The sequence below is a fragment of the Sinocyclocheilus rhinocerous genome, unplaced genomic scaffold (assembly GCF_001515625.1).
Source record: "Sinocyclocheilus rhinocerous isolate Xijiao unplaced genomic scaffold, SAMN03320098_v1.1 scaffold899, whole genome shotgun sequence".
NCBI lineage: Eukaryota > Metazoa > Chordata > Actinopteri > Cypriniformes > Cyprinidae > Sinocyclocheilus > Sinocyclocheilus rhinocerous.
In genome coordinates, this window is record NW_015653460.1 from 1,486,804 (window position 1) to 1,506,906 (window position 20,103).

Sequence of the window (20,103 nt, forward strand, 5' to 3'; positions counted from 1 at the left end):
TGAAATTGGTGCGTCAGAGAAAGGAGACATGCAAAATGTGCAGTGTTGGGGTGCCTCCAGGACCAGGGTTGGGAACCACTGCGTTAACTCATCGACTTGCTAGTCTGCTTTTACAGCCTCATTGTGTTTCTAATCTTTCTAATCAAAACTATTCCAAGTCAAACTTTAAGGGAAAAGGTTTTTTAAAGGTTACATATCATGAAAATCATGAAAATCCTGAGTTTAAGTGCTATCATCGGGTCCCCGGTGCATCTATCAACCCAGAAAACGTGAAAAAAAACAACACAGTAAATTTTTTTGGTAAACCTTTCTCTGCAAGCGTGTGAAAAAAAAATGAGCGCGTCAGATTTCGCTCCCCCTGTGATGTAGAAAGGGGATCTTATTATAATATTACCAACCCTTAATCTGTAAGTTTCCACCCACGGCGCAATCATTTTGTTTTTGCAAGCGACAATAGTGCACCAGTTCTAATGCCATGGCGAAAGTTTGAGCACAGCATGCTAACTGTTCTGTCTTTGGCTGCACCGATGAGCACAGAAACTATTTAGAGTCCTAGCCTCAGAGGAGACAAGAGAGCAGTGGATTTATTGATTTATTTACTGTATATTACGTTGCTGCCACACAGATCTAATGTTAACATGCAATTTCTTTCCCAGCTGTTTACCTTCACAGACATAACCGACTGTAACTCATGTGTGTTTTTAACATAAACTTGTATGTACTGGACAGTTTAAGCTCAATAAGACATTAAAGATAACTCAGTTCAGTACTCACATGATATAATAAATGATGTGTGGGGTATTTTGAGCTGAAACTTTACAGACACATTCTGGGGACACCTTGAGACTTGTACTACATAGTGTAAAAAGGGGCACAATAGGTGAACTTTAAATAAAGACTTGTTGAAGCGTTTATTGAAAGAGACTGAAAGAGTTGCTGGAAGATTAATGGCAGTGAGGTTGAAATCATGCAACCATGGTGTAGTTTGTTTATCTTTCGTTTAGTTTTTTACTTCAAAATCCTATTGGGAACCAGGGTGTGCTACAGCATGCTAATGCATAATCATAGACTTTTGTTGGTCACAGAGTTTATTCTCTACAACAATCCAAAAGCTAACAGAAAGAGTGATGGGTGATGCTAATTTCAAGGTGGCCTAAAAAAAAACATTGCAGCACTCTGTAGGAAAGCATATGGGTGTTGGTAGTACCTGGTCCAAGAGGCTGCAGTGCCCAGTCCTTAATATGGTTCTTGTTCCGGGCGTGCTCTGGTCTAAGACGGCCTGCGGTGGTCTTTACATCTGCCTTCTTATGGTCCAGACCTGGGATTCTGGTACAGTAGTCAAGGAACCCGTGAGAGGTCATGACCTCCGTGAAGCCCTTCTCACAACCACAGACTCCATTCTGACCGAAAGATGGAGAGAGTTTATGAGAGCCATCATCAGAGTGATGGGGCAGCATGGTGACAGCTGGATACTGAGATTTGCTACGTTGCACATATAGACATACAGTTGTTAATTGCATGGCGTTAGAGGGTGAGATGAAGTTGTGATATGCGATAATGAAGGTATTTACATCTCACCATAATAGACTGCCAAATGATACCACACTTTATAAACTCTCAGCATCTGTCATTACTCATTTTCATATTAAAATAGGATTCACTGTTGGTAAATGTTACATTATTGTAAGGTGGCGATATAATCTCAACCGTAAAGCCATGTTGGCCAATCAGAAGCCTGAAAAAGTTTCCAGTAGGCGGAGATAACAGCGCAGGCTCCGACGTCACAAGCCAAAAACTCCAGTTTCGCTGTCTACACGATAACACTGCAACCGGAGTTTTTGAAAATCTTCACCCTGGCAGGCGTTTTCAAAAATGTTCGGTTTCAGTGACCTGGTGCTGCGTTTGCGTATGGACGAACGGCCAAACCGCGTAGAAAAAGCTGCAGTTTTAAAAATAACCGCGTTCGTGCAGACAGGGCCTCAGTGGTTCCCAACCCTGGTTCTGGAGGCACCCCTACACTACATGTTTTGCATGACTCCTTAATCAAACACACCTGATTCAGGTCATCAGCTCATTAGTAGAAACTCCAAGACCTGAAATTGGTGCGTCAGAGAAAGGAGACATGCAAAATGTGCAGTGTTGGGGTGCCTCCAGGACCAGGGTTGGGAACCACTGCGTTAACTCATCGACTTGCTAGGAAACTCCAAGACCTGAAATTGGTGCGTCAGAGAAAGGAGACATGCAAAATGTGCAGTGTTGGGGTGCCTCCAGGACCAGGGTTGGGAACCACTGCGTTAACTCATCGACTTGCTAGTCTGCTTTTACAGCCTCATTGTGTTTCTAATCACATTTTTGAAAACTATTCCAAGTCAAACTTTAAGGGAAAAGGTTTTTTAAAGGTTACATATCATGAAAATCTGTCTTTTTCTGAGTTTAAGTGCTATCATCGGGTCCCCGGTGCATCTATCAACCCAGAAAACGTGAAAAAAAACAACACAGTAAATTTTTTTGGTAAACCTTTCTCTGCAAGCGTGTGAAAAAAAAATGAGCGCGTCAGATTTCGCTCCCCCTGTGATGTAGAAAGGGGATCTTATTATAATATTACCAACCCTTAATCTGTAAGTTTCCACCCACGGCGCAATCATTTTGTTTTTGCAAGCGACAATAGTGCACCAGTTCTAATGCCATGGCGAAAGTTTGAGCACAGCATGCTAACTGTTCTGTCTTTGGCTGCACCGATGAGCACAGAAACTATTTAGAGTCCTAGCCTCAGAGGAGACAAGAGAGCAGTGGATTTATTGATTTATTTACTGTATATTACGTTGCTGCCACACAGATCTAATGTTAACATGCAATTTCTTTCCCAGCTGTTTACCTTCACAGACATAACCGACTGTAACTCATGTGTGTTTTTAACATAAACTTGTATGTACTGGACAGTTTAAGCTCAATAAGACATTAAAGATAACTCAGTTCAGTACTCACATGATATAATAAATGATGTGTGGGGTATTTTGAGCTGAAACTTTACAGACACATTCTGGGGACACCTTGAGACTTGTACTACATAGTGTAAAAAGGGGCACAATAGGTGAACTTTAAATAAAGACTTGTTGAAGCGTTTATTGAAAGAGACTGAAAGAGTTGCTGGAAGATTAATGGCAGTGAGGTTGAAATCATGCAACCATGGTGTAGTTTGTTTATCTTTCGTTTAGTTTTTTACTTCAAAATCCTATTGGGAACCAGGGTGTGCTACAGCATGCTAATGCATAATCATAGACTTTTGTTGGTCACAGAGTTTATTCTCTACAACAATCCAAAAGCTAACAGAAAGAGTGATGGGTGATGCTAATTTCAAGGTGGCCTAAAAAAAAACATTGCAGCACTCTGTAGGAAAGCATATGGGTGTTGGTAGTACCTGGTCCAAGAGGCTGCAGTGCCCAGTCCTTAATATGGTTCTTGTTCCGGGCGTGCTCTGGTCTAAGACGGCCTGCGGTGGTCTTTACATCTGCCTTCTTATGGTCCAGACCTGGGATTCTGGTACAGTAGTCAAGGAACCCGTGAGAGGTCATGACCTCCGTGAAGCCCTTCTCACAACCACAGACTCCATTCTGACCGAAAGATGGAGAGAGTTTATGAGAGCCATCATCAGAGTGATGGGGCAGCATGGTGACAGCTGGATACTGAGATTTGCTACGTTGCACATATAGACATACAGTTGTTAATTGCATGGCGTTAGAGGGTGAGATGAAGTTGTGATATGCGATAATGAAGGTATTTACATCTCACCATAATAGACTGCCAAATGATACCACACTTTATAAACTCTCAGCATCTGTCATTACTCATTTTCATATTAAAATAGGATTCACTGTTGGTAAATGTTACATTATTGTAATTAAGGCACTGGGTGATGTTACCATTATCCAAAACCATGGTTTAACTGCAGCTGTATTATCAAAAGGGTGACTCTCAAGAACATGTCACTATCATATTTCACTTTCCCTATTTCATACTTAGAAATAACAACAGTAACAACAACAGCGACCATTATTATTATACATATCACAACCATCCCAGTTTTTGTTACTGTAATGAAGAAATATTCTCATTCATGTAAGAAAAAATGTTAAATGGTTAGTATTACATTTATGCATTATAGCAATGCATCTAACCAGATGAGAATCAAAATATCCATACACATTAGAGTATGGAAGGCAGTGTTATTTTAGTAGTATTTATATTATACTGTTATAGTATTTATTAATAATTTGAATTGGCCTTTATTTTTATGTTCCATTTTTATTTTAATTTAGTTTAAGCTTTAGTAATTTTGTTATGTGCTTTTGTCATTTTTATTAGTTTTTTGCAGATATTTCTATAGTTTTAATAAATTTTATTTCAGTTTTAGTTCTAGTAATTTTAGTACTTATTTCAACTTATTTCAGTCAGTTGCAAAGGCAACATTTATGAATTTCATACATTTATAAATGTCATCAAATACATTTATTTCAGATTGATTTCAGTTATGACAATGATTTTTAATCACTTTAGTTTTAATTAACAATAACTCTACTGGGAGGAAGGAGAGGAAAATGCGCTTCATTTTCATAAAAAATAAACTTTGTCACAATGCAATAAAAAAGGTCCTTTTATAGTTTTGGGATGAAATTGGACCTGGACATTCTTTGTGAGATTCACCCAATAATGAATGAGATTGTGTGTTGACAGTGTTCTGGGTGTCACCTGTGTGCAGAAGGAGAAGGGTTTGGTGCAGGGAGGGTGACACTGTCGTATGGCAGAGGGCTGGTTCTGAGCAATGCAGCCTCCTAATGTAGAGAAACACTGATTACATTTGGCTAAAATTAAAATCTGACGTTATGTTTTCCCAAGTCCTTTCCACGCCTAAAAAAAGCTATGAAATAAGATATGAAGTTGATTTTTAATGATACTATTTTGAGAATTAATGCATTCTTAATGCAATAGTGCACACCTGTGACATTGACACCATCAGAGCGCTGGCACCACACCAGTCTACGGTTATGCCTCCATTCACCGGTCATCCATTCATAACTAAGACACGTTCCTCCTGGAAGAACAGACAGAAACACACTAGCGTGCTTTTCTGGTTTAGTGGCTGAACAACACTTCCTGTCTATCACTTCTTCATCTTGGAGCTTTTTCTCAAACAGCTAGAGAAGAAATAACAGCTTGGCAAAACAACAGCTTGGAACTGTCCAAGGCGAAGAGAGAAAAGGGGTTTATTTGTTCAAACCTGAAAAAAAAAAAAAAAAAAAAAAAAAAAAAAAAAATTATTTTAAAAACTTTTGAAACTAAACTAAAATGTAAAAAACTGAAAAATAAAAAACGAATAGAAACTAAATATATATATAAAAACTAAAGCTAACAAAAAAATATTAAAAACAATATACTGTAAATAATACCAAAGTAACAGTGGTTTTATCACCCTATTTTTTTTACTTAAAACCCTACAAAAAAATATATATCAAAATTAATTTTAATGTAAAAATTAAAAACATGCTCATCGTAGAAGAGATGTATTCAAATCAAAGCATTGTAAGCATGAATTACATTTTTATGTATTTTTGAATACATTTACCCATCCAGACAAAAAAAGAGCATCATGTTATAGTGTTCTTTTAAACATGGAGGACTGGTACTTTAGCAATATCTGACAATCAAAATGTTGAGAATAAGTGGAGTATGTTCATGACAAACAACAACAACAACAACTTTAAACCTTAAATTTTACTTTATTTCACCTTCAAAATGCATTTGACTGTTTATTTGTACTTAACTACTTTTTTCACAAAAAAAAATCCTAATTTTTATTTATAATTATATACGTTTTACACACACACACACACACACACACACAAAAAAATACTGTTCAAAAGTTTAGGGTCGGTAATATTTTTTACTGAAGTCTCTATTTAATGAAGTCCATTATCACCAAGGCTGCATTTATTTGTATAAAAATATAGTAAAAATTTAATACTGTGAAATATTATTACTGTTTAAAACAACTGTTATTTATTTGATATTTTAAAATAATTTATTATACCTTTAAATTATTTATTCTAAATAGTTTATATATTATTTAACAGTAATTTATTCCTGTGATGGCAAAGCTGAATTTTTAGCAGCCATTACACCAATTTTCAGCGTCAAACTCAAACTCAATCAGACGGCTTGGTGTGTTTCTCCTGTATGGCTTCCCACAAACCTCGGCATGGTCGTGTCTCATACATCTGACTGGGACAGGTGTCCTGGTTCTCCGGGACCTGCGTGACTATGGCTCTAGATCGAGCCTGTCGGCCCCACGTCTCAAAACTCCGCCCATCCAAACACAGCAGCTGACACGAACTCCATGGTGACCATTTGGTTAGGTGACATTCTCCTGACATGCGAGACATAAATTACAGTCAATGAGCAGTTGCCTAAAGCTCCTCAAGACATATGTGATTAATTAAAGGCGATTAACCCTGTCCTTATCACTAATTAACCCTTCATTTAGATCAATGTCACCATTAAGTAGTCACTGTGTAATTATTTAGCTTTGTGTTTTGTGAGATGCAGACCTGGACAAGGGATTGTGCAGGGCTGCAGTAACTCCATCTCGCTGACTTTGCTCTGTGAATTTCCCACACACATTTTATCCTCTACTGGAATGGACTGAGGAGGACCTGAAAGAGAACCCCAGTGCACTACACAGGATATTTCCGTCCGACTTGCTCCCTCGCCACAGTCGGCCCCCTGCAAACAGAGAGAGAGAGAGAGCGATTACAGACAGAGCGGAAGAGGATTTCAGCTGTCTTGTCACCTTCATGATTAGAAGATCGAAAGATTGCGATGTTATTTTGGGCTATTGAGATGTATTATTCATTTTCTGTGCGCTGCTGAAATATATCAGGACATTTTTCTAGATTCTGTTATTTAGAAAGTGTAAATCTGGTGGGTAGAAAGAAATCGCTCCAGATTTAACCAATATAAAATTGGCTCTCAACACCGTGAGGAGGCCTCCGCTAAATGATTCACAGCTAGAGAGTGTTTCTGATCGCTTGCTGTTCTGATTGGCTAAAGAAGTGTGTTGCTCCCCTGACTCATTTTTTATTTTGTAATAATATACTTTACAGTTGCATATTTTACACCCCCAAAAATAATTTTTTACTTCATTTGTACTTATTTAATTGTTTTTATAACTAAAAGTGAATCTTTGTTTTCATTTATAATGATATACTTTTTAGGTACATTTTGACTTTTTAATTTTTTTGCTGACATACACTACCATTGAATAGTTTGAGATTGGTAAGTTTTTTTTAAATGTCTCTGAAAGAAGTCTTATGCTCACTAAAGCTGCATTTATTTGCTCATATGGTACAACATATTACTACAATTTGAAATTATTTGATTTTCTATTTGAATATATTTTAAAATGTAATTAATTCCTATGATGCAAAGCTGAATTGTCAGCAGCAATTTCTCCAGTCTTCAGTGTAACACGATCTTTCAGAAATCATGCTGATTTGCTGTTCAAGAAACATTTCTTATTATTATCAATGCTGAAAATGGTTGTGCTGTTTAATATTTTTGTGGAAACCATAATACATTTTTGTCAGAAATAGAATAGAAAGTTCAAAAGTACATTTCTTTGAAATAGAAATCTTTTCTGTCACTTTTGATCAATTTAATGCATGTTTTTATTTATCTAAATGTTTTAGTTTCTTAATCCCCCCCCCATACTGTATGCTTTTAGTTGTGAAATGAATCAGTAGGGGACAAATACATTTGTGAATAGGGTTTTGCCATTACTGACTTTAATATGATGTCGCACCTACATACAGATCTGAGATTGAGAAAGAGAACTCTATCAGGGCTGTTCATAATGGCACAGCGTGGATGATTTTATGAGCTCAGGGGAAACCCTGACATGATGCATTCACTTTGACGGTTTAATGGAAAGCAGTAGCCTTCAGTTATGTGAATTTCTTCAGTCTTTTCATTTGTGCATGTAAAGGACAACATCTCAGCAGCAGCGGCTGTTGTTTGAGTTTAACTCAATCAGGTGTACTGCATCAATACTACCTCCACCCTGCATGCTCTCCAGTCCCCCAGTATCCAGCTGTAGCACGGCCTGATGGGACAGGGGCGAGTCTGGGAGAGCTGAGATGGACAGGGATGACCTCCTTCACCGGCAGGCTGCAAAACAACCCTGGATCGTGTCATTTGACCTGGAAAATGTACAAACAACAAGACAAAAACGCATGGGATCAGAAGCTAAAGTCCAGTGTGAGAACTGTTTGCATGCTGAAATTTAATAAGCGCTCTGGGAAGAGTTTACTCGTGGGACCGGCAGAGCCTTGAATTGAGATAAATGAGACTGATAAAAGCTTTTAATTAAGCCCCTAACAACAGCCAAGTTCAAGGAAGCATGACTGAACTCTCAAGGGTGAAAAACAGCTGTGTGCTATCTTTGCAAAAATACTAGATTCATTTTTACAGGCCAGTGTTGAAATGGTAAGCACCACTTATGTTTTCATCTAAAAATGAAGTTATATTATTCAAAAATAATAATATAAATATTATAAAATAATATTAAACATTTATTTATTAATATTAAATAACTAAATTTGTAATTATTATTATTATTATTTTTATTCATTTTATTTGCCGGTATTAAAAAGGAAAGCACCACGTTTTCATCAAAATACGAAAAAAAAAGAAAAAAAGATTATGAAATAATATTACTTATTTATTATTTTAAATATATTTATTTATTTATTTATTTATGTATTATTGTTTGTTTGTTTGTCAGTGTTGAGAAGGAAAGGATCACTTATGGTTTTGATAAAAAAAAATCATTATAATGATATCAATTGGAGATCATACTTTGGCTTCCACAGGTGTGTGAACATTCTGACCAGGTGGACCACTCTGTAATCAGGCAATTAACGGGGCAGCCCACCTCACAGGGGACAGAGAGCTTTCCACGCGAAGGACCCAACTAAAAAAAAAAAAGAGAAGAAAACAATAAAATAACTGGATTCCCATTAGAGCTTTTGTTGAGAAAGAGTCCCAGTGAGAAAAGAACAGTCACCTCTTTGCACATGCTCAGTTCCACCATCTTCCCGTCGCTGCGGACACAGTTCAGGAGTCTGGTCTTAATCCCACGGCCGCATACTGCATTTTCACTGAGCTGACAGCTGCTCCAGTCTTCACAACATATACACACATAATTCACACACTTCACTCCATAACATGGACAGACTACATTTTACAGTCTTTCAATTGTGCAAGTGTAAATGCTTGTAACAGCACCTGAGTAAACGTAGGAGTATTTGAGACAGGTCGTATTGATACAGGCTTGAGTCTGGTTTAGATCAGGGCAGGTATGATCTCCTTCTGGCCACCTCAAGACACTTCTACTCCTCCACCTCACATCACCCTCATTACAATCCTGGAGGAACGCAGGCATGAATCACACATGCAAATACACCAATACACAATCTTAAATACAGTGCCTTGTGAAAGTATTCATAGCCTTTCATTTTTTTTCACATTTTGATATGTTGCTGCCTTACGTTAAACTGCTTTAAATTACTTTTTTTTTCTTTACAGTATATAGTATATCAATCTACACTCCTTACACCATAATGGTAAAGCAAAAAACAGGTTTTTAACATCTTTGCAAATTTATTAAAAATAGAAAACTTAAGTGATCCCATTGCATAATTATTCATACCCTTTTAATTTATACATACACTGTATATATCCTAATGGGGACTTCCCATTCATTGTGTTTACTGTAATGCATTTACAACACAAGTCTAAGGGACAAGTCATTCTGGAAAATTTAAAAGCAGAAATTCATAACTTATTTTGGTAAAGCCCTTCTGTTAAGTGTGTTATTTGAGCTGTAAAGAAACATTCCCTTAATATAAGCAATGCAGATTTTGGCATTTTTAGAAATGAATTAAGATTATTTAATCATTAATGAAGTCCTTTCTTGTAGGGACTCTCAACAGTCTATCATCTAAGAGGAAGATGAGTTTTTTTTCTATTCTCCCGAGGACGATTTTAAAAAGTTCAGATTTCTAAGTATAATAAAACTTAGATTTTTTTTACCCATCCTGTATTTTAGCACTACTGAATCATTTTGGTAAATCCACTGCAATATCGTATATTTACTAAGGCATTTGGACATTTTATTATCCATTCATCCATCAGTCAAACTGACCACAGTACATTTGGTCCACTGGCTCCACTCTGATGTCACACAGTGGGCGGGGCACGGCAGTAGACAGGTTTCGACTGTGATTGGCTTTTCCTCCTGGTCACACAGTGAGTCATCCACAACCTCATCTTGGTTTTCTCCTCCTCTTTTCAAGCAGCTTCAGGTCGGAGACAAACAAATGTTATCTTTTATCGTTTAAACTGAACCATTACGAGCCTAAAATTCAGACGTCTAGGCATCTCCTAAGCAAAGAAAATCAGGGTGAGAGCGCAAATTCAACCAGAAAACGTTGTTGTTTAGTTATAACATTACCCATGGTTTCTGTGACCTCACTTTAGTCTGAAGGGCAGAGTTATGACCTCACTTCTCTTTAAGAAGCAGAGTTATGACCCCATGAATCTGTTTGGCACTGTTGTGACCTCTCCTCGGTTTTGAACGCTGACTTATGAGACAATTTTGCTGTGTGACACACACAGGATCTGTTTTATCATTGTACCACGGAAGTAAAACACAATATATTGTGCTGCTGTTCTCTGGCAGAATGGGGACATTTTAAAAGACACTCTTTTAAACTTTTTTTGATGACTTCTGAGATTATTTGCTTATTTAAAGGCTCACCGGATTTTGCCGGTCCGGAAGCCCTCTCCGCACACAGGCTGGGGCGGTTCAGCGTTCGTGAGATTGTTTGGTGGGTTTAGCACACACATGGACCAGGACTCCACTTCCCACACATACTGACTGCAGTCAGAGTAACAGGACAGTACCTCAGACACCTGCGCACAGACAAGATAACTATGTTTTTATTTATGGCAGCATGCACACAAGTGTGTGTTTTGTGTCTCTGTGTACACAAGAATATACAGAAAAAATACAGCATGCAAATTGTTATACAAGCAGACATATACACTTAAAGACAAAATATTATAAACACATTCACACACGAAAACATAATTCTGTAGTGTACTCACCTGAGCCTTTGTATATATTCAAATCAGCAGAACATGATCAGCAGCAAAACCACAAAAGGTTTGGAAAGAAGTGGAAAGGAAAAGTAAAGCAAATGAATGAAAAGCGAGGAAATGAAAAGGAAATAAAAAGGAATTCAAAGAATGGGGAAAGGGGAAAGGGGAAATGGAATGGATGCAGGAAGAAAATGATATAAAAGGAAGAGGAAAATTAATGGGGAAAAGAAAAGAAGAAAGAAAAGGGAAAGGAAAAGGACATCGGAAAGGAAATGAAAAGAAACGGGGAAATGAAAGGAGTGGGAAGGGGAAATACAGCAAAAGAAGCAAATGAACAAGGAAAGAAAGGGAATTAAACAAATATGGAAATGGAAAGGAAACAAAAGTGAAAGGAAATGGAATGTATAGAAAGAAAAGGAATTGAAAGGGAGAGAGAAAATTAAATAGGGAAAGAAAAGAAAACAAAGATGGAACAGGAAAAAGGGAAGGAAAGGGGAAATGAAAAAGGGAAGGGAAAGTAAAGCAAAGCAAATGAATAAGGAATAAAAAGAAAAAAGGAAAGGAAAGGGAAAGAAATTAAATAAGTAAAGAAACGGAAAGGAAGTGGAAAAAGGAAAGCAATAGCAAAAGAAGGGAAAGGAAATTAAAAGAAAGGAAACAGAAAGAAACGTGAAAGCGGAGGAGGAGGAAGAGGAAAGTAAAAGTAATGTAAAATAAAGTAAACAAAGATGGAATAGGAAAAAGTGAAAGAAAGGGAGAAAAGAATAGGGGAAAGGGACAGAAAAGAAAGGAAAGGAAAGATTTTCCATTAGTTTCTATTAGAACATGTTCGCCCCAACCATAGAGTTGATTTAGTTATTTAGTGTTTCATTTATATGAGAGAAACTGAGCTGAAGGAAATGCTTGCTGACTCCACTTCAGACAGATGAAACTTTAATGTTTCTTGACCTGCCCCGATGGAATATAAAATAAAGAGAGTGAAATAAAAGGAAAAAAGAGCCAAAAGCAGGGGGATAAGAGGTTCAGTCCCTGGAGGTCTTGATCCTCTCCAGTCTTGTCTTACTAGAACAGAATGTGGTTGAGAAACATTGTGGAAACAGCTCAAACTGGGAAGCCTGGGGAAGACCCTCAAAGCCAGGCAAAATGAATAATAAATTATACTGTAGGTTTACACACACTGCCTTGTCCTGTGTGACTCCAAAACACAGATGAAGATACAGTACTTATGAATTTATGAACACATATAATTTAAGCATACAAGTGTGGGCATGTATAATTTCACAGCAGGTGATTTTCCTCGAGGCTAATTTAAATAGACTCAACAGCTCTATTATCAACAATAGCTAAAGGTCTCTGGATATTTTAAGTTCTCAGAACAACTCACATCTTATTTGGACTAATTAGTTTCTTCATTTCTTACAAGATCAATGAAGTACAAGTTGAAGTGAACAATCATTCTCACCTGATTTTTGTAATTGAGTTTTGGGCAGGGTCGACCTCCATTGAAAGGCTTCTCTCGTAGCCACTGAGAGCGAACTTTTACACCCCCACCACAGGAGGCACTGCAGGCGGACCAATTCGACCATTCACTCAGCTTACAGTCCGTAGAACAGGGTACATGACATGATTCCTCTTCAAATCCTGTAACAGCATACACTTCCTTAGAGATACAGTACATGGAATATACAATATAAATGATAATACTACAAAACCAAAAAGTAAAAAAAAAGTAAAAAAGAACAGCACTTATTCAAAATAGAAATCTTTTCCAACAATATGTCTTTACTATCACTTTTTATTCATTTAACACATCCTTGCTGAATGAAAGTATTAATTTATAAAAAAAATAAATACTAACTCCAGTAAAATGAATGACTCCAAACTTTTGAATAGTAGTGTATATTGTAACACAAAATTTCTATTTTGAATAAACACTGTTCTTTTAATCAGCATATTGGAATGATTTCTGAAGGATCATGTGACACTGAAGACTGGAGTAATGATGCTGAAAATTCAGCTGTGCTTCACAGGAATTACTTATATTTTAAAATATATTAAAACAGAAAACTGTTATTTTAAATTGTATTAATATTTCACAAAATTAAAAAAAAATTCTGTATTTTTGATCAAATAGACACAGCTTTGATGACCATAAGAAACTTCTTTAAAAACATTAAAAATCTTTTGACAGCAGTGTAAGTCTTCAGATCCTTTGCCAAGTAATCACAAATCAGTTTTTTGCTTTGTCATCATGGGGCATTGAGTATAGATTGATTAAAAAATATAAACATTTAAAGGTAATTTAGCCTAAATAATTTAAACACACACACACACACACACACACACACACATATATATATTCTTCATTAAAAATAATTTGATTTTTGATTTTTGAAAGAAAGCATCACCAGGGCTGCTGCAGAGAGCTGGCTCCACCAATCGTCCCATGTGATCCAGACAGGCAAGAGCTCTGAAACGCTTTCCGTGCCCACACTCGCTGTTCTTCCTCTGAGCTTGCCAGCCCTGGACTGCCTTTTGGCTTTGGAGGGAAACTCCTTGGATGAAAGGATGGCCAGCAATGTTCTTTGCTGGTGAGAGCAAACAAGGAGACCAGGGACCCTGAGGCTGGGTGTGAAATTCAGAACAAGGACAGGCTTCTTTCTCCAGCAGAGGAAACGACTCCTCTTGTTGGCATCTCCAGTGCTTCATACTACGACCTGAGAGTTTGAATGGAAGAGGACCTTGGATGGTGCGTGTGCTTTCGGAAAACATTTTGATAATTAAAATAGTTAATGGTTGAACATGTTACCTATCAGAGATCGGGAACGAGTGCGCCAACTTCCACAGCCTTGACACTGGCTGAATCTGCTCCAGGACGTGAAACTACATTCATCTCTGCATGGCACACGACATTCCCTCACCGGGACGGGCATCAGTCCAACCCACCTCACACAGTCTGTCATATCTGCTGGAGAATCATCCGCACCAACACACGTTACCTCTGAAAACATGACAGAGAGGGAAAAGATGTTAAATAATAGCTATAGTGCTCTAAGTAGAATACCATTTTTGGACACTTTTGACAGATTGTCATTTTTGGGTGAACTATCCCTTAAATATAGTGGCCAAGCAGTGCACAACACAATAAAATCACCACAACACAACGCATACGACTAATTTTGTTGTGTTGCAGCTTGTTTCCATTGTGATGCTGCTTCTTTCCATTGTGTTGCAACTTGTTCCTGTTGTGTTGCAGCTTGTTTCCATTGTGATGTGGCTTCTTTCCGTTGTGTTGCAGGTTGTTTCCGTTGTGTTGCAGCTTCTTTCCATTGTGTTGCAACTTGTTCCTGTTATGTTGCGACTTTTTTCCATTGTGTTGCGACTTGTTTCCGTTGTGGTACGACTTGTTTCCGTTGTGTTGCGACTTGTTTCCATTGTGTTGAAACTTGTTTCCATTGTGTTGCGGCTTGTTTTGTGTTGCAACTTGTTCCTGTTGTGTTGCGACTTTTTCCCATTGAGTTGCAGCTTGTTTACATTGTGTTGCAACTTGTTCCTGTTGTGTTGAAACTTGTTTCCGTTGTGTTGCAGCTTGTTTCAATTGTGTTGCAACTTGTTCCTGTTGTGCTGCGACTTTTTTCTGTTGTGTTGCAACTTGTTTCCGTTGTGTTGCGACTTGTTTCCTTGTGTTGCGATTTGTTTCCGTTGTGTTGCGACTTGTTTCCATTGTGTTGAAACTTGTTTCCATTGTGTTGAAACTTGTTTCCATTGTGTTGCGGCTTGTTTCCATTGTGTTGCGACTTGTTTCCGTTGTGTTGCGACTTGTTTCTATTGTGTTGCGACTTGTTTCCGTTGTGTTGCTGCAACTTGTTCCTGTTGTGTTGCGACTTTTTTCCGTTGTGTTGCAGCTTGATTCCGTTGTGTTGCAGCTTGTTTCCATTGTGTTGCAACTTGTTCCTGTTGTGTTGCGACTTTTTTCCATTGTGTTGCAGCTTGTTTCCGTTGTGTTGCAGCTTCTTTCCATTGTGTTGCAACTTGTTCCTGTTGTGTTGCGACTTTTTTCCATTGTGTTGCAGCTTGTTTCTGTTGGATTGCAGCTTGTTTCCATTGTGTTGCAACTTGTTCCTGTTGTGTTGCGACTTTTTTCCATTGTGTTGCAGCTTGTTTCCGTTGTGTTGCGACTTGTTTCTGTTGTTTTGCGGCTTGTTTCCATTGTGTTGCGACTTGTTTCCGTTGTGTTGCGACTTGTTTCTGTTGTTTTGCGGCTTGTTTCCATTGTGTTGCGACTTGTTTCCGTTGTGTTGCGACTTGTTTCTGTTGTTTTGCGGCTTGTTTCCATTGTGTTGCGACTTGTTTCCGTTGTGTTGCGACTTGTTTCCGTTGTGTTGCGACTTGTTTCCGTTGTGTTGCGACTTGTTTCCATTGTGTTGCTACTTGTACCTGTTGTGTTGCGGCTTGTTTCCGTCGTGTTGCAGCTTGTTTCCGTCGTGTTGCAGCTTCTTTCCGTTGTGTTGCAACTTGTTCCTGTTGTATTGCGACTTTTTCCCATTGTGTTGCAGCTTGTTTCCATTGTGTTGCAACTTGTTCCTGTTGTATTGCGACTTTTTCCCATTGTGTTGCAGCTTGTTTCCATTGTGTTGCAACTTGTTCCTGTGTTCTCTGCACCACTTCTGCTGCGTAAATATGACGCATCACCACACCACGGAGACCTTAGGAAAAGCGGGGATTAAAGTCCAAAACATGACTTGAAATAACCTAACAGATCAATCGGGGCTAAAGAGGTTCCATAAACGACAAATTAAGTTCACACAATCTCACTAATTTGTGCACACTTATTCTTAAGCAGCCCTTAATGTCGATCATAGATCAAATCGATCCACCATGGCTAACAGCAAATATATCTGCACTGTTTAAAGCATTCGAGACGTTGTGTTCTCCTCAGTGCATAACAGACATGTGTGTCACAGGTATATTCTTCATCTGTAAATATTAGAAAGTCATGCAAACATATCCATTTTGCTGTCAGGAGTGGGTGAGGCTTACGCGAGAGCAACGAGCGCTGCTGCGCGCATGAACGCTAAACAGACAGAGCGCAATCGAATAGGAGTGCAATAATTCCGAGTAAAAGGTAAATTTTGCTAAAATATTTGTTGTTGGACATTAAATGTGTCTTTTGTAGAATTTTAAACCTACATATAAGTGTATTTTTATGATAGCAGTAACTGTAAATGACCTATTGTAATAGGTAATTCAAATGTAAGCTAGTAAAGTGTGCGTTTCTTATAGCAGTTAAAATATAGTCATTTTCTTTATTATTATGTTCATTTTTAATTCAGTGATTTTAACTTTTAATTTAGTTATTTTAATGATTTAAAAAGCAATTTAGATTGTAATGTTCTAATGTTCTGCTATCTGTTCTGCAAACTATAAATGGTACAGCCAGAGCCGATCCTCCCTATACGCAAAATACACAAGCTGCGTAGGGCCCCCGAAACACCAGGGGGCCCCCTTGCTCTCAAAGATGATTTAATTTTAGTTTCGTTTTTGAATTTGGCCAGCGATTATGAAAACATGAATGATCATTTCTTTTAATGCGGTGCGCTGTCACCCGTTCTACGTAAAAATCTGTCAAATCATGTAACGTGAATGTCGTACAGTCTTGCTCGAGACAAAAAAAAGTACAGTCTTGCTCGAGACTAAAAAACGAGTTGAAAGTGTACCGAGCAGCGAAAGAGACTGTTTCTCGAGCGCTTTCCGCGAGCGCGATTCGAGACGGAGTGAAACACGGACAAATGCGTTTCATTCATTCGTTCATAACCACTCATACCCCACTCCAAAATCAGATCACACTGCATCGTAACAGCATCGCATTGGATCGGTAGCTGCTTCATATGTATCTTTAATGTATCGTTAGCTATGCATCGAGATGCGTATCGTATCGGCCTGAGTCATGAGATGCACATCCCTAGTACAAATACATTTTGGAGCCTGCTGTAAAATACTGGGCCTCATTCGTTCTCAATGAGGAGCAGAACAAATGAGTGTAAAACGTTCGTAAAACCATCTTGTGCAAATTGTTCCACTAAATAATTTAAGAATGATTTTACAAAAAGATTTACATAGATAATCATTCTGCTCATGTTTGCTAAATGAAGCCCACTGTGCGCATCTTGAGGGAATCATTTATTTGCTGAGAAATACTCTTCTCACTTTCCAAACCACACTTTGAAAGGATCCTCGCTGTATCTTGATAGGCCAACACCTTTAAATTTACATGAAGCACCAGCAGGATATTTTAAAAAGGGCCCGTGGACGGAGATGTCAGATGTCACACCATGCTATGCGTCCTTTCTGACATTCTGACAACGTTCTATAAGACGGGAGAGTATGGGGAAAATTGCAAGGAAATAAACCTTCAGGCAGCAAAGAAGCCCCTCTGAATCTCTTAGATAAGTTATCGTCCTACAGTAACCCCGGTTTTGCAGAACTTTCCTAATAAAAGTTTAAATCATACAGAGATCCTAATCTGTCACATACCTCTTGTCTCTAGGCCAATACCGCATGCCTCTGCGGGCCCACCCACAGCCTGCCTCACCGAATCAGCTACCAGAATGCACTGATGCCAGCGGTGGGTCTGCCATCTGCCAGGAAACATCAGTGCACAGAAAATATGTTGCGGTGTCTGGCTTACATCCAGTGATACATTATGAACATTTTGTATTTTATTGGCACATCTAGTAGTGATACACATTACCATGTTTAACACCACATGTTTGATTACATTTGGGTATTTTTCTGTCTTAAAGGACAGGATCTTAAAAAATGCTCTAAACATTTTAAAGGGTACTTTTTAAAACTTTATTTATTTTTTATATGTATTGTTTTTCCTAATTTTTAAGAATATTCTAGTTTCTCCTAACAAAATAAATATAAAAAATACAAAATCATATTTAAAGTTCAGTTTGTATTTATGTATACACAGTTTGGATTTTTCATGACAACAAATCACTTATAAGCTACTGATGATGATATTACGGTTTTTACACCAGATTTTTACATCATGATCTATATGTAGCTTTGTTGTACACTATTAATCAAAATTTATGGTTTTATTAAATTGATCAAAGGTGAAAGTAATAACATTTATAGCATAACAAAATATTTCTATTTCAAATAAATGTTGTTTTTTAACTTCCTTTCATTAAAGAATCTTGGAAAAAATGCATCACAATTTAAAATAAATAAATAAATACAATAAAAAAAATAAATACATTTAAAAAAGGGAAAAATACTAAGCAGCACAACTGTTTTCAAACCTGATAATAATAAGAAATGTTTCTTGAGCATCAAATCAGCATATTAAAATAATTTATGATCATGTCACACCGAAGACTGGAGTAATGATGCTGAATTTAGCATTACAGGAATAAATCATATTTTAAAATATAGTAAAATAGAAAACAGTTATTTTAAATTATAAGAATATTTGACAATATTACAGTTTTTACTGTATTTTGATCAAATAAATGCTGCATTGGTGAGCATAGGAGATTTCTTTCTTTCAAAAAAAAAAAGTTACCAGCACCAAACTTTTGAACGGCAGTCTATGAATTTTGAAACAACAACACCAAACAGTCAACATATAAGAAATATGATTAATTTAATTTTGTATATGTTGTAAATGTTTGTATATCTTGTATACAATATGTTGACTGCTAGATAACTTGTTGGGTCTTTCCAGGCTTATCCAACTTTTTTGCCATTTATCATAAACATTCCAATTATGAAATAATTTCTCTCTTTACCTGTAAGTTGGGCACAGTGGGGGTGGATCACATTCTCTCTCCTCATAAAGAGTATCGGGGCATTCTTGACCTCCATTAGCAGGTCTCTGGATGATGATCCTGTGACGGGACTGGGTTGGTGCAGTAGCATTTACTAGAAAAACAAAGAAATCCACAGTATTGAGAGAAAAAACATGAAGTTCAAACTTGTCAAGTTTTGTCTGGTTAGGACATGTTGTTGGGGACAACAAGTTTACCTGATAAACAGGAAGTGGGACAGGCACTCCATTCGCTAAAAGGTGTGACGATGCAGTCAATTTTGCAAGGTAAAGGACAAGACCGGATTGAGTCAGGACGAGAGGATTCAGGACACCTAAAATATATTCCAGTATGAGACTACCTGTATGGTGTTCTACACAGAATTTAGGATGAAAGATTTTGAGGTTCCTTACCGTTTTGGCAGCACATGTCCATTCCCAGCTCTCCTGCACGTGACTTGGCGCATCTGTACCCCTGTACCGCAGGTGGCATCATTCTCCATCTGTGGAGTTGTGCTGTTACCTTCACTCTCGTCTGTGACGGTGTTTGGCATACAGGGATCCCAAGGTGAAGTATCCCAGTAGTATACTGTGCATGAGTGTGTGCCACAGGGTCTCCACTGCTCCAGCTCAGGGGCCGGAGGGCATGGCTTTCCATCTATAACCAGAAAAAATTATTTTCTGGTATTTTTTTACATCCCAAACCTGCCAATATAGCAACAACTACTGTGCAATTATTTACAGTGTTGGGCAAGTTACTTCCAAAATGTAATACATTATATATTACTAGTTACTGTCTTTTGAATAACTGATTGATTTAATATGGCATCATAGAATAATTTATTAGCCATCCAGAATATTATTATACTGTTGTGACAAGGGGGGGTGGGGGCCGAGAGCCGTGTCCCGTGACTACAAACTATGTTACAACTGTATATACATATCGATCATTAGCTGTGCATATTCAACAGATTCATATATCACACTGTCTATATACATATTCATAGTTTGGAGGTCAGTAAGATTAAAAAAAAATAAATTATTACTTTTATTCAGCAAGGACATTC

At 37.6% G+C, this 20,103-nt stretch overlaps 1 protein-coding gene across 1 annotated transcript in view; it reads right to left on the minus strand.

Annotated features, from left to right (window-relative positions):
- Positions 1 to 20,103, minus strand: part of thsd7bb (thrombospondin, type I, domain containing 7Bb) — a 47,975-nt gene that overhangs the window by 1,633 nt on the left and 26,239 nt on the right. Inside the window, exons 8-26 of the mRNA XM_016522029.1 lie at positions 19,451 to 19,694; positions 19,256 to 19,371; positions 19,020 to 19,152; positions 17,752 to 17,855; positions 14,027 to 14,218; positions 13,626 to 13,934; positions 12,680 to 12,858; positions 11,224 to 11,229; positions 10,874 to 11,028; positions 10,259 to 10,412; positions 9,340 to 9,478; positions 9,119 to 9,234; positions 8,911 to 9,025; positions 8,107 to 8,252; positions 6,603 to 6,777; positions 6,248 to 6,421; positions 4,994 to 5,089; positions 4,747 to 4,829; positions 3,419 to 3,611 (exon numbers count right to left, since the gene is read on the minus strand). Coding sequence (XP_016377515.1) covers positions 3,419 to 3,611; positions 4,747 to 4,829; positions 4,994 to 5,089; positions 6,248 to 6,421; positions 6,603 to 6,777; positions 8,107 to 8,252; positions 8,911 to 9,025; positions 9,119 to 9,234; positions 9,340 to 9,478; positions 10,259 to 10,412; positions 10,874 to 11,028; positions 11,224 to 11,229; positions 12,680 to 12,858; positions 13,626 to 13,934; positions 14,027 to 14,218; positions 17,752 to 17,855; positions 19,020 to 19,152; positions 19,256 to 19,371; positions 19,451 to 19,694 — 2,829 coding nt within the window. The remainder of the gene's footprint in view (positions 1 to 3,418; positions 3,612 to 4,746; positions 4,830 to 4,993; positions 5,090 to 6,247; positions 6,422 to 6,602; positions 6,778 to 8,106; positions 8,253 to 8,910; positions 9,026 to 9,118; positions 9,235 to 9,339; positions 9,479 to 10,258; positions 10,413 to 10,873; positions 11,029 to 11,223; positions 11,230 to 12,679; positions 12,859 to 13,625; positions 13,935 to 14,026; positions 14,219 to 17,751; positions 17,856 to 19,019; positions 19,153 to 19,255; positions 19,372 to 19,450; positions 19,695 to 20,103) is intronic.